Below are 15,039 nucleotides of genomic sequence, written 5' to 3' on the forward strand. Positions count from 1 at the left end.
AGAGAAAGCATACAATATGGTGAAGAAACATGAGAAGATAGAGGGTTGGGAAACCTTTAAAAACCAGCAGAGGATAAATAAAAAAGCAAGAAGAAGAGAGATGAAATATAAGAATAATCTAGCTATTAATATGAAGGAAGATTGCAATTATTTTTAGATATCTAAACAATAAGACCGAGGTGTGAATGGACATTGAACCACTAGGAAATGAGGCTGGAGAAGTAACAATGGTGAACAATGAAATGGCGGAGGAACGGAATAGGTGCTTTGCATCAGTTTTCCCAGTGGAAGACACCAGCAGCACATCAGAACTTCAAGAGAATCAGGAGCAAAGGTGAGTGTAGTGGCATCACTAAGGAGAAGGAGCTAGGGCAGCTGAAAGGTCTGAAGGTGGCTAAATCACTCAGACCAGATGGACTACAGCCCAGAGTTCTGAAGGAGATAGCTGTGGAGATTGTGGAGACATTGGTGGTGTTAGGAACAATGGACATTGGCTGATGTAACGCCCCTGCTTAAGAAGGAAGGGAAGCAGAAGACAAGAAACCATTGGCTGGTTAATGGACCTCAGTTGTTGGTAAGATTTTAGAGTCCATTATTAAAGATGACATTACAGAGTACTTGGAAGGAGTGCATGGTAAAATAGGGTTTAACCAGTCCAGCTTCGTCAAGGGGAGGCCATGCCTGACAAACTGAACTGTTACAGTTCTTTGAGGAGCTAGTGAGCAAGTTAGACAAAGGAGAGCTAGTGAGCATGATCTATTTGGAGTTCCAGAAGGCGTTTGACAAAGTGCTGCACAGTAGGCTGATAAACACGATATGAGCCCATGGTGTTAGGGGCAAGGATAGAGGATAGAGGATTGGCTGATTGGCAGAAGGCAGAGAATAGGGATAAAGGGGTCTTTTTCAGGATGGCAGCCGGTGAATAGTGGAGTTCTGCAGGGCTCAGCATTGGGACCACAACTATTCATGTTATACATTAATGACCTAGATAAAGGAACTGAAGGCATTGTTGCCCAGTCTGCGAACGACACAAAGATAGGTGAAAGGACAGCTAGTGTGAAGGAAGTGGTGAGGCTGCAGAAGGGCTTGGACAGGCTAGGAGAGTAGGCACAGAAGTGATAGATGGAATACAATTTGAGAAAGTGTAAAGTTATGTACTTTGGTAGGTAAAATAGAGGAGAAGACTATTTTCTAAATGAAGAAAGGCTTCGAAAATCTGAAGCAGAAAAGGACTTGGGAGTCCTAGTTCAGGATTCTCTTAAGATTAACATGCAGGTTCATTTGGCAGTTAGAAAAGCAAATGCAATGTTAGCATTCATTTCAAGATGGCTAGAATACAAGAACAGAGATGTACTGCTAAGGCTGTAAAAGGCTCTGGTCAGACTGCATTTGGAATATTGTGAGCAGTGTTGCGCTCCATATCTCAGGAAGGATGCTCTGGCCTTGGAGGGTATTTCAGACAATGTTTACAAGAATGATCCCAGGGATGAAGGGCTTGTCATATGAGGAGCAGTTGAGGTCTCTGAGTTTGTATTCAATGGAGTTTAGGAGGATGAGGGGGGACCTGACTGAAATGTACAGAATACTGAGAGGCCAGGATAGAGTGGATGTGGAGATAATATTTCTGCTCGCAGGAGAGACTAGAACTCGAGGGCACACCGTCAGAGTGCAGGAACAACCCTTTAGAACTGTGATGAGGAGGAACTTCTTCAGCCAGTGGGTGGTTAATCTGTGGAACTCATTGCTGCAGAGGGCTGTGGAGGCCAAGTCATTGAGTGCATTTAAGACAGAGATAGCTAGGTTCTTGATTAGTGGGGGGATCAAGAGTTACGGGGAGAAGGCAGGAGAATGGGGTTGAGAAACATATCAGCCATGATCAAATGACAGAGCTGTTCCTATATTTTATGGTTTTATGGCCAAGAGGCATGCAGCTCCTGTCTGTTCCCCAGAAGCACAAGTAGCTTTTGTTTTCTTTTTTGCTTTTGCTCTTGCTGAACAAAAGTGAATGTTTTCAACTGTTTGAAGACACTCCAGTATGCAATGGTCTCATATTGAACAATGAAGAAAGAACACATTGGGGCAGTGAGGAAAGAGTAGTACTCCCTGACATAGGGTTCTAAGAATGGGTGACACTAACAATGAGTAACTGCAGCTTTGTTCTTAACTAGCATTGCAGTGATGAATGTGCACTTACAAAAACAATGAAATGTCAACTATGCCACCCATGTGACCTCAGAAGCTTTTTCTTTGGTGCCAGTCCTACTACGAGCACTGTGAAGAGCAACCCTGTCTCTCAAGGCATGACCTGGTGCATGACTGAGCTTTAGAAATAGCTCCAGTGCTGGGACTCCTGGAAGGTCCTGGCAGAGGCACATACTTCTGCCATTGGCAAGAGAGAATTTAGCAGAAACAGGACACTGTAGTGGTATGGTGAATAGCTAATGAGGCAAGCTGCAGAGAATAGTATGAGAAAACTCATGCAAACTCGTGAAGAAAAAACCTTCATGATAACTAGCCAAAACTTATACTTAAAATGATTTTTGATAAAATTCAGATCGTCTGTCATGCTTCTGACCTCCAATGGATAAAGACCCCAACCTGATCCATCTTTCTTCAAAAGATAGGGCCATCATAGGCAATGGACCAAGTATAGGTAAATGGGATTAGTGTAATTTGGTGTTTGTTGATTAGCATAGAGATCATGGACCTAAGGGCCTGTTTCTACATAGTATGACTCTCTTTCTATAACTTCTTCTTTCCAAGACTCAGTTGGATAAATCTTCTCTGAACTGCGTCTAATGAAATGATATCCTTTCTTCAGTAGGGAGAGCAAACATGTACACAGATGTGATCTACCTAAGGCAATGTACAGCTGTAGCAACTTCCTTATAAACATAACTCTCGTGACAATCAACACCAATATCACAATTGCTTTCCTAATCACTTGCTGTACTTGCATACTAACATTCTGTGATTCATGTACTACGAGACCCAGTCTCCTTCCATTCAAATAAAACACTACTTTTTTATTCATCCTGCCAAAGGGAACAAGTTCACATTTCCCCACATAATACACTGTCGGCCATAGCACATCCTCCAGGTTTCTGGTTCAGCTAACATAACCATGACATGACCATACTCCTCTACACGGTTTCTGACTGTCCTGTGCCTTTTTAGCATTTGTCTTAAATTCCCAGTACTTACAACTTTTTGCTTTTAAATTGTTACACTTTCTAACGAGATTCACTTCTTAGGGACCTGAAATGAGAGCTCAGGTCCTTGCTGGCTACAAGACCTAAATCTGAAGGTTTACTAACACCGGAACAGAGACCAGCTAGCAGCAGAGAGGAAGAGGTATAGGGGCCCGGATGTTGAATTTTAGATTTACCTGCAAAGGATTAAAGTTGTTTATATTTTTGAAGTTCATGAGGAAATTAGTAGTTAGTAAAATAATCACAATGGATTGCTTTTAAATTTCACTTTTCTATCTGGCCAGCTATACACACACAGCCACAGATGATATTACGTCTTCATATGTTAATTACATTGTGCACCAGAATTGACAGCCTTAATTGGGTTTGATCTAGTTGCGATGAAGGATAATTATTAGATATTAAGCAGGGAGCAGATTAACTCAGGAGGTGGAAATAGCGACTCATTTATCCTCCTCTGCCATCAACTGATTATTGTACTGAGATTATCTCAAAGCAGAGAGTAATGTGATAATGGTAGATCTCCCCCTACCTTTAGTATATCTGGGTTTGAGGAAGCCCCTCCAGTTGCCAGTACTCTGGTTCCCTTCACTGAAATGAAAAATGAATAATTAGAGAGGATGAAAAGGAATCAAAGCTCTTAACTTTACATCAAGTTTTACTGATGTTACAATCTAAATGCTACATTACGACACTTAAGGGTAAGCTCAAATATCTGTGAGCATTTGTAGTTTCATAGAAACCCATCCATTTTTGACCTCGTCATGTCTTTTGACTACGACAGCTCTAGATTTCAAGTGTAGAAAGCTTGGTTTTAAAAGCTTCACTTTTCCCATTTACTGTTGTGAAATTTATTACCTTTTGACACTTGTAAAGTGTCAAAGTATTAGAATGGAATTCCTGAGATGATCTCACGACAGCTTGGTAAGTGGGTGGCCGTGATGGAGAAAGAACCTCACAATATGCATAGTACTTAACAGCCAATGTAGTAGGACTCAAAATATGAGGGGACACTAACCAAGTTTGACCCCCAAAAGGCCTGGAAAAGTCAATCGCGTGGGTGACCATGGGAGACAAGTTAGTGGAATGGAGTGAATCAGTGAGGGGCTGTCCCTCCAGTCACAGGTTGGTTCTCTTTCATGTTTGCTGCTGATATGTTCTCCAGTAAGCCTCACAACAGCACATATGGGAAAAAAAACTCTGACTGGAGGAGCAGTGAGCAATTAATAAGCAAGTGATGGTGATGAGGAAATTGCTAAGGAAGCCAGACCCCAGGGGGGATCTGGGGCATGCCTTTTGCCAGGGCTTTTACTAGGGGCAATGCCTTTTGACTGAGCTTTTACAGAGCTTTAGCTTTTGCTGAACACTCGGGCTATGGTTTTAGCATGATAGATGGGAAGAAGGATGCTACAAAAGGTTGGTTAGAAAGAGGATGTAGGAGAGGTGAGGAGGAGAAGGAATCTACACAGAGGTGTGGGAAAGCAGGATACAAAGGGATATTGGAGAAGGAAGGTGGTGGGGAGGAGAGGGAACTGCGTGTTAAGGCAAAAGGGAGGCTGCACGTGAAAAATCTGCAAAGGTGGAAGATTGAGACAGCAAAGGTGAGGGAACAGATTCAAACTGTCAATAAAGGAATATCCAACTAACTAGAGGCCAGGAACAATTGAAATCACTGAGGTAATTAATTCATTGCAAATAATTGTAGAATCACTTGTTTAATACTACATAATTTCAGGAGCTACTGTATGGGGAAAATGTAGTGAATACTATTGTGATGAATACTGTCAACCATTAGATATAGTCTGAGATTGCAATATGAGATGTAGTAAAAAGGATAGTAACTGCCTAGGTAAAATGTTCCAGCATTCTGTATGGATGACTGAAACACTAGCAGTGACCTGCCAGTCTATGGAAGGCTTGTAGTGATGATATTTTGTGGAGAGAAGCATGTTGTAGTTGTTTTAAAAAATCTGTGCTAATATTCACCTGTTGTTCTATGCCAATTTAAATACTTTGGTGTTGAGGAAATTTATGCCTTCCCTGTGTAATGTTGTATTAAGTTTGATGGAGGTTTGATTACAATTAAGGACATTAATGAATGCTTCCAATTCTGCTACTGTGCAACTCACACAAATACTGAAGGTATTGTTTGTTACAACTTCAAGATGACTACATCACTTAATCCATGGCTACGTGCACATGAGAAAGGAATCTGGAAAACCAAACAGTCTTCAAAAAATTTCAATAAGAGGCATCAAAACAATTGTGCCCTGTGATAAAGTATTTCTGAATTACTATGATTTTCAAGTCAGCAATATTGACAATTACAGACCATAAGCAGAAATGACTAAATACTCTGGTTATTTGAGGGATATGTATTAGCCAGGATACTGCTTTTCTTTGAAGTTTGCTATGGAATCTTTTATCTCTTGTTAAGAAGACAGACAGTTTTATATCTGGTCTCTAAGTTGACTCCTCTATCAGAGAGATATTCTCTCAATACTGCACTGAAGTGTCACCCCATGTCTCCAGATTTTCTGACTGATACAGGACAATGCCATCACTGTACCAAAATGACTCTGACATTTCATTGTCACCATTCCTATATAGGCAGGTAGAAATGCAGGCGAAAAAATGAGAACTGCAGATACTGAAGATCAGAGTCAAGATTAGAGTGGTGCTGGAAAAGCACAGCAGGTCCAGCAGCTTCCGAGGAGCAGGAAAATCGACGTTTCGACCAAAAGCCCTTCATCAGGATTCCTCAGATGCTGCCTGACCTGCTGCACTTTTCCAGCACCACTCTAATCTTAACTCTGAGGTAGAAATGCAGGTCAAGTGAATTGCTCATTAATGTCTAATGCATTAATCACTTCTTTACACCTATTGTCCTTTTTATTTATGATTGCAGCTTCTCACATTTTGTAATTGGCCAGAAAATCTTTTTAAAAAGATGTCTTTTACCACATGCACAGACATTCATTTCCTAGTCAATCCCAACAGTACTAGGTAAAGATTACACTACATTTTTATTGGTAGAGGGATTGAGTTTCGGAACTATGAGGTCAAGCTGCAGTTGTACAAAACCCTGGTGTGGCCGCACTTGGGAATATTCTGGTCATGGCATTGTAGGTAGGATGTGGAAGCTTTGGAGGAGATTTACTAGGAATTTGCCTGGTATGGAGGGAAGGTCTTACAAGGAATGACTGAGGGTCCTGAGACTGTTTTCGTGAGAGAGAAGGTTGAGAGGTGACTTAATTGAGACATATAAGATAATCAGAGGGTTAGAGAAGTTGTACAGTGACAGCCTTTTTCCTCGGATGGTGATGGTTAGCACGAGGGGATGTAGCTTTAAATTGCGTGGTGATAGATATAGTACAGATGTCAGAGGTAGTTTCTTCACTCAGAGTAGTAGGGGTGTGGAATGCACTGCCTGCAACAGTAGTAGGCTCACTAACTTTAAGGGCATTTAAGTGGCCATTGGATAGGCATATGGATTAGAACTGAATAGTGTATGTTAGACTTCAGATTGTGGAACCATCGAGGGCCAAGGGCCTGTATTACGCTGTAACGTTCTATTTTCTATAAGTCATCTTCCAGAGTATGAGCTACTCCTATGGTGAAAGAAGTGAGTTTTAATGCCATGATAAACACTACATTTATGGTTCAAGTGGATCTATAAACTTGTTAATAAATGTAAAATGTCATTGTTGTTGGAAAAGCCGTTTTTCTGAAGATAATATTTGTGAGATTATCTGTGACATGATTTAAATATTGTAAAAAGCTTTATTGTGACACATCTTTTATTCTGCCAAATCACTGGCAGCTCTCATCCAGAATCCTTTGACTTACTAAAGTCACTGTGTAACAGATTTAATGGAAAATGTGTTTGCGAAACTATCTTTGGTTTATAATAGATGTAAAAACATATTTATAAATTAATGTCAGTTTATCCAAGAAAACTGATCGGTGGAGTGCCACAAGGATCAGTGCTGGGTCCTCTACTTTTTGTCATTTACCTAAATGATTTGGATGCAAGCATAAGAGATACAGTTAGTAAGTTTGCAGATGACATCAAAATTGGAGGTGTCGTGGACAGCAAAGAGGGTTATCTCAGATTACAACAGGATCTTGACCTGGTGGGTCAATGGGCTGAGAAGTGGCAGATGGAGTTTAATTCAGATAAATGTGAGGTGCTGCATTTTGGGAAAGCAAGTCTTAGCAGGACTTATACACTAATGGTAAGGTCCTAGCAAGTGTTGCTGAACAAAGAGACCTTGGAGTGCAGGATCATAGCTCCTTGAAAATGGAGTCACAGGTAGATAGCATAGTGAAGAAGGTGTTTGGTATGCTTTCCTTTATTCGTCAGGGTATTGAGTACAGGAGTTGGGACGTCATGTTGCGGCTGTACAGGACATTGGTCAGGCCACTGTTGGAATATTGCGTGCAATTCTGGTCTCCTTCCTATCGGAAAGATGTTGTGAAACTTGAAAGGGTTCAGAAAAGATTTACAAGGATGTTGCCAGTATTGGAGATTTGAGCTATTGGGAGAGGCTGAACAGGCTGGAGCGTCGGAGGCTGAGGGGTGACCTTATAGAGGTTTACAAAATTATGAGGGGCATGGATAGGGTAAATAGGCAAAGTCTTTTCCCTGGGGTGGGGGAGTCCAGAACTAGAGGGCATAGGTTTAGGGTGAGAGGGGAAAGATATAAAAAAGACCTAAGGGGCAACTTTTTCACGCAGAGAGTGGTACGTGTATGGAATGAGCTGCCAGAGGAAGTGGTGGAGGCTGATACAACTGCAAATTTTAAGAGGCATTTGAATGGGTATATGAATAGGAAAGGTTTGGAGGGATATGGGCCGGGTGGTGGCAGGTGGGATTAGATTGGGTTGGGATATCTGGTTGGCATGGATGGGTTGTACCGAAGGGTCTGTTTCCATGCTGTACATCTCTATGACTCTATAAAATTCTTTATATTTACACACCAAAAAAAATATACCCCAAAGTCTTCATCAATATCATCACCTTGAAGAACTGCTCAGGCTTTGATAACAGCATCTGTGCTGGTCTTTGAAATTTACACTGCATTCTTCAACAATTTAAATTTATTGTCTCAATCTCTTAAACCTAGGATCTAGCAGGTATTTTAAAACGATTTTTCTTCCATCATATTCACATGTTATGGGTCAGGCAAAATACTGTATCTGTACCATACCATCTGTTATGGTAGAATCATGTGGTAACAGAAGAGGCCCTTTGGCCCACCGAGTCTATACTACCGAAAGCAACATTTCTACCTATACTAGTCCCACTTTCCTGCACCAGGTCCATTGCCTTGAATGCTGCTGGAGTTTGGTTTCAGCACAAGGTTTGGTGTTGGATTGAAGAAGTGCAATTGAGCATTCACTGAAACCTACACTTTGGATGGAATCTCTCCTGCTCCCAAATAACACAGGACATGGCAAGAAATGTGCATGAGAATTGGAGTAAGGACTTCCTAAATGTTCGGAGTAATAAGTTGTATTTTCCAACTAAGTTACAGTTCAAGATGAGATTCACGCTAGTAACATGGATTATCACTCTTATCACCCTCATTATTACTTGATCTTACCTCATTCATAGGTACTCTCCTATTCTACCACTCTATGGATTGAAACTGGGTGCCAAAAATTCCCAGCTTGAAAGTCAGAGTAGGCGCCTGGTGACTCAAGCTCACCATTTGCTCCTCCAGACCAACACATTGGACACCTGCCACTAACATCTCAGGGCACATTCCACAGCCAGCGGCTGCATGTGCACTCCTGAGTCTGCAGACACCATAATCCAATACATCAGCTTCTTCGCACCATCATGGTACCTCTCTAATTCATTTCTGCAGTTAAATGATGTACTTTGGAGCACACTGACAATTATCATTGGGATGCTGCAACAAGGGTACTTCACGTACAGAGCAGTTACATGCAAGGAAAGGTACCCAGCCCACGGTTCGGGCCAAGTTGCATCTGAGGGTTAGGAATGCTTTCTTGCCTTCTTAGTTCTCAGTCACTTAGCACCTACCTGGTCCCCTCGGTCAGAGCTCACAGTACACCTGTCTTAACTCACTTTATAGCACAGATACAAAGCCAGGAAGCTTGACACAGTTGTCAGCAGTCATAAGTCAAGGAGGTTGACGTATTGCTGTAAGGTCTCTTGCTATGCCAATCTCATACCTACACCATGTACCAGCAGCCTGTGAGACAAACACATTGCAAGTGCTTCAAGCAAAAGACTGTGCCTCAAAGTCTAAGGAAAGAAGTCTTCAGTCAAGTCAATGGAGACACCTTCAGTCCGAGGGACTAGCACAGTAAGTCAAGGGCAGCCTCCAATATCAGTTGAGGGGCTCAGGCATGGTCATTTGGGTTGCTTGGGATGGTTAAGGTTAGGATCGTGGCCTCATAGTGATAGGGGAGCTAAATGTCAGGTATCCCACCATTCATCTTGGCTCTTCCTGCCCTATTGTGGGCTAACTTCTTCGGAAATGAGAGAAATGGACAGAGTGGGTGAGATAAAAGTGGGTGGTGCAGCTGTTAGCTATAGTATAGTTGGTGAGGTGCCCACAGTGAGTGAGTAGGCAGCACAGCAGCACTAACAGCAGTTAGTGATGTGGGGGAATTGGCAGTGGTAAGGAGGGTAAGGGAATGTTGTATGCAATATTGAAAGTGGAAGTGTGTGACCTTTGGGAAGTGTGTGGAGTAGCAGAGATAGAGTGAGTGTGAGGTAGCAGAAAGAAAATGATGCCAATTACATTGGCAGGGCAGGGAAAGTCACTGATTTTCTTTCTATAATTCTGGGCACTGCTCCAGATGGCTGATATCCTTATTAGGGACTCTTCTATTGGTGTTGTGGATGTCGCTTTCTGAACCACACCTTCCACCAGGACCTCCAAGTTCCAGTCTGTAAATCAAGGTGTTAATTTCCCTTTAACTGCCATGCCCAGGACAAATATCACAAACCATGAAGGGCAGGTGTGGATTGACCTTGTTTGACCAGGTGCAAAAGGGCCTGTTAAATATGGCGCTGGTACTGGGGATCCCAGTAGGGATGAGTACTTCTGGATGTTCTATTCCTGATGGAAGGGCTTTTGCCCAAAATGTCGATTTTCCTGGTCCTCGGATGCTGCCTGACCTGCTATGCTTTTCCAGCACCACTCTAATCTAGACTCTGGTTTCCAGCATCTGCAGTCCCCGTTTTTACGTATGAGTATTCCTGGGCATGGTGAGTGGGAGAATCAGCTATCTCCAGACAAGAGAGGCACCATAGACATGACATGTCATCAATGAGGTAAGTTTGAGACAATAGCGTAAGAAAACCCATTAGGCCTTGCAGACAGAAACCTTCCATGAAACTTGACAATGCCACTTTGCCAAAATATGGTATGACTCAGCCCATTATCTTACATCTCAAAACAACTAACCTCTCAAGATGGTTAAACTTGAAGTGTTATTCCCTTGCAAAAGTGAAAAGCCATGAATACCAGTGGACATTAAATTCAATTCAATCTTCCACTTTTGCAAGCACTGACCAAGCAAACCACAGTAAAATGCAAGCTGGAGCAGTGGAAACAGATTTGTGTCTGTTCATACTTTAATACGTAAAGCAGATTGTTATGTCTCAAGGCACTAGGACTATTTTTTAGGTCCATAGGAGGTTGATAAAACCCTTAAGACTTTCCTCTTATGAGATTCCTATCATATGTTGTAGGTTTAAATGCTTCCAGCTACTTGTATTACAGCAGTGACTAAGTCTCATTTACTGTGAGGCACTTTTGGGACATCCCAAAGTATTAAAACCATCTATATCAATGCAGGCTTTTCTTGTTTTCTTTTGTCTACTCCAGCATGTAACAAAGATTAGGATACATTGTGCATTTTGACTGGATTACTGGAGTTCATTTGTTTAATGCGGCTTTCAACTTCTGTAATTAATACATAGATGAATATATTAGATAGTGTGAAATTAATGCATTCAGAAAAGCAAGATACTGAGCTTAATCAAAATCTTTGTTCATCAATCAACTGTGGCCAAGTTCAGGGCAAGAAAAGGCTTTGGTGCCCGAGGTAATGCCTTAAAAAAAAATCTAACAAGGGAATCCATCTCTGATTGCTTTTCAGCAAGCTGAATGTTTGTGTGGATGATGGAATAAGGTAAGGCTGGAATTGGTTGTGGTGCTACCTTTGTAAAATGGACCAAAAGCTCACACATTAAGAATTGCCCTTTGGGTAACACGGCGGATGCTTAGCACCAATAGAACATGCCTTAACATGAATCAACACTTTCTAAAAAAGGAGTGAAGGAAAAGCACGCGAACATAGTGCCTGACTTACTGAAAGTTAAAGTATATGATGTCATGGTCTCAGTTAAAAGTCAATGTAAGTGTTTTCAAAGGAACCAAAGTGTGCTGTTTAGCCCCTTGAGCCTGCTCCTCCACTCAATTAGATCATGCTTGACCCATACCTAAACTCCATTTAGCCATCTTAGTTCCAGATCCCATGATAGTCTTACTGAAAGCTGTAACATTCCCAATTCATCTGGGCCTCTGATGATCCAGTAACCTCAAGATAGCTGCTGTCATTGGAACATACCTTGGGAATTAGGATGAAGATAAAGTTCAGTAGCACATTTTTGTATAACAGCCCATAACTATCTCCAGGCTTGGGTTTTGGAAATACTTACTGTCTGCAATGCCCATACAATTCTACAAAGGGTTAGAGGCAGCTACTGTGCCAGATCAACTAACGATGATGTACATTCAAGAAAGACACATCGCTAGGGAAAGTTCCGAATCCAAGTCAGGCCAGACTGCAGCATTTACCTTTCATGCCTCCCCAGATTTCTGACTCATTGTTGCTTCTCACAAGTTGTCATCTCAAATTGACAGCTGATGTTCATTTTTTGTTGTACAGAGTTTACTCTTAGAATCCTCCATCTCACCCAGTTACGTTCAATGCCTCCAGTAAAAGAAATCTATACTAGTCAATGACAGAGAATAAATACTATAAGTTTTTTTCAAATGTATTTATTAATATTTTGTTATTAAATCTCTGTCCGGCACTTTAATGCCTACATTGATATTGATTTCCTTTGTTGCTTGTTTGCTTGTGTAAGCATCTAACTCATTCTTCCTAAATCCCTCAAAATGTTGGGTCTCATCAATTTTCCTGTCTTCCTATAACTGGGAGATTTTAATTTGAATCGCAGTCCTCGATTTACGAGCTCTGATTATTTTAATTCTTGATGGCTTCCACTCATTGATATCTCTGAATTCAGAACAAATATAAATAATGGCCCAGGTCTTCGGTTCGACAGAAATGTTGCTTGTCCTGGCTACAACAGCGATAGGTCAGCACACAAGACCAGCAAGTGCACGGCAAAGAGAAGCAGTGCAGAAAGTGCTTTTTTAATGATATTAGCTGCTGATCTCAGCTATGATTTTAAAGTCTCAAGTCTATCATAGAGTCATACATCACAGAACCAGACTCTTTGGTCTAACTCCTCCATGCCAACCAGATTTCCTGAACTGAATTAGCCCCATTTGGCTTCATTTGGCCCATATCCCTCTAGACCTTTCCTTTTCATGGACGTGTCCAAATGCCTTTTAAATGTTTTAACTGTACCCAACTCTCCCATTTCCTCTGGCAACTTGTTTCATATACGCACCACCCTCGGTGTGAAAAAGTTGCCCCTTAGGTCCCTTCTAAATCTTTCCCCTCTCAACTTAAACCTATGCCCTCTAGTTTTGGACTTCCCTACTCTGGGAACTTCCCTATTCACCTTATCTATGCCCCTCATGATTTCTTAAACTAATGCAAAGTCACCCTTCAGCCTCCAGGTGAAAAAGTCTCAGCCTATCCAGACTCTCCTTAGAATTCAAACCTTCCATTCGAGGTAGCATTCTTAAGTCTTTTTTGCGCCCTTTCCAGTTTAAGAACATAGAACAGTACAGCACAGTACAGGCCCTTCTGCCCTCAATGTTGTGCCAGCCTTTTATCCTACTCTAAGATCAGACTAACCTACATACCCTTCATTGTACTATCTTCCATGTACCTATCCAAGAGTCACTTAAATGTCCCTAATGTACCTGATTTTATACGACTGCTGGCAATGTATTCGACACACGCACCACACTCTGTGTGAAGAACCCACCCCTGACATCTCTCCTAAACCTTTCCCCAATCACCTTAAAATTATGTCCCCTCATGATAAACATTTCCACCCTGGGAAAAGGTCTCTGGCTATTCACTCCATCTATGCCTTGCAACATCTTGTACACCTCAATCAAGTCACCTCTCATCCTTCTTCACTCCTATGAGAAAAGCCCTGGCTCCCTCAACCTTTCTTCATAAGACATGCCCCCCCAGACCAGGCAGCATCCTAGTAATTCTCCTCTGCACCCTCTCTAAAGCTACCACATCTTTCCTGTAATGAGGTGACCAGAACTGAACACAATATTCCAAGTGTGGTCTAACCAGGGCTCTATAGAGCTGCAACATAACCTCATGGCTCTTAAACTCAATTCCTCTGCTAATAAAAGCCAACACACCATACACCTTTTTAAAAACTCTAACAACTTGGGTGGGAACTTTGAAGGATCTATGGGCGTGAACCGCAAGATCCCTCTGTTTCTCCACACTGCCAATAATCCTGCCTTTAACCCTGTAATCTGCATTCAAATTCAACCTTCACACTTCACACTTTTCCAGGTTGAATTCCATCTGCCACTTATCAGCCCAGTTCTGCATCCTGTCAATGTCCCATTGCAACATACAGCAGCCTTCCACACTATCCACAATTCCACCAACCTTCGTGTCATAGCAAACATACTAACCCACCCTCCCACTTTCTCGTCCAAGTCATTTGTAAAAATCACAAAGAGCAGAGGTCCCAGAGCCAACCCCTGAAGAACACCAACTGGTCACCAAGCTCCAGGCTGAATACTTTTCATCGACTACCCCTCTCTGTCTTCTATGGGCCAGCCAATTCTGTATCCAGACAGCCAAATTTCACTGTATCCCATACCTCCTTACTTTCTGAATGAGCCTACCATGGGCAACATTATCAAACACCTTGCTAAAATCCATGTACACCACATCCGCTGCTCTACCTTCATCAATGTGCTTTGTCACATTCTCAAATAATCAAATAAGGCTTGTGTGGCATGACCTGTCCCTCAAAATACCATGCTGACTATCTCTAACCAAACTATGACTTTCCAAGTAATCATAAATCCTGCGTCTCAGAATCCTCTCCAATACTTTGCCCACCACTGGCGTAAGACTGACTGGTCTGTAATTTCCAGGATTATCCCTATTCCCTTTCTTGAACAAGGGAATAACATTTGCCACAGTCCATTACTCCAGTGGACAGTGACGGTGCAAAGATCATCGCCAAAGGTGCAGCAATCTCTTCCCTCGCTTCCTGTAGTAACCTAGGGTATATCCCGTCTGGCCCAGAGGATTCATTCATCCTTATGCTTTTCAAAATTTTAAGCACATCCTCCTTCCTAACATTAACCTGTTCTAGCATATTAGCCTGTTTCATAAATAACTAGGTGTCTCTCAGTAGTGAATACTGAAGCAAAGTATTCACTAAGGACCTCCCCTACCTCCTCCAACTCCAGGCCCAAGTTCCCTACACTTTCCCTGATTGGCCCTACCTTCACTCTGGCCTTCCTCTTGTTCCTCACGTAAGTGTAGAATGCCTTAGGGTTTTCGTTAATCCTACCTGCTAAAGCTTTTTCAAGCCCCCTTCTAGCTCTCCAAAGTCCATTCTTCCACTCTTTCCTAGCTACCT

General features: G+C 42.0%; 1 protein-coding gene across 3 annotated transcripts in view; it reads right to left on the reverse strand.

The window, feature by feature from the left end:
• Window positions 1–15,039, reverse strand: part of xylb (xylulokinase homolog (H. influenzae)) — a 305,547-nt gene that overhangs the window by 69,009 nt on the left and 221,499 nt on the right. For all 3 annotated transcript variants that reach the window (XM_072576320.1, XM_072576321.1, XM_072576323.1), the window contains one exon: window positions 3,745–3,803. In XM_072576320.1, the coding sequence (XP_072432421.1) occupies window positions 3,745–3,803 (59 nt within the window). The remainder of the gene's footprint in view (window positions 1–3,744; window positions 3,804–15,039) is intronic.

The sequence above is a fragment of the Chiloscyllium punctatum genome, chromosome 8 (genome assembly GCF_047496795.1).
Source record: "Chiloscyllium punctatum isolate Juve2018m chromosome 8, sChiPun1.3, whole genome shotgun sequence".
In the NCBI taxonomy this organism is placed as follows: Eukaryota; Metazoa; Chordata; class Chondrichthyes; order Orectolobiformes; family Hemiscylliidae; genus Chiloscyllium; species Chiloscyllium punctatum.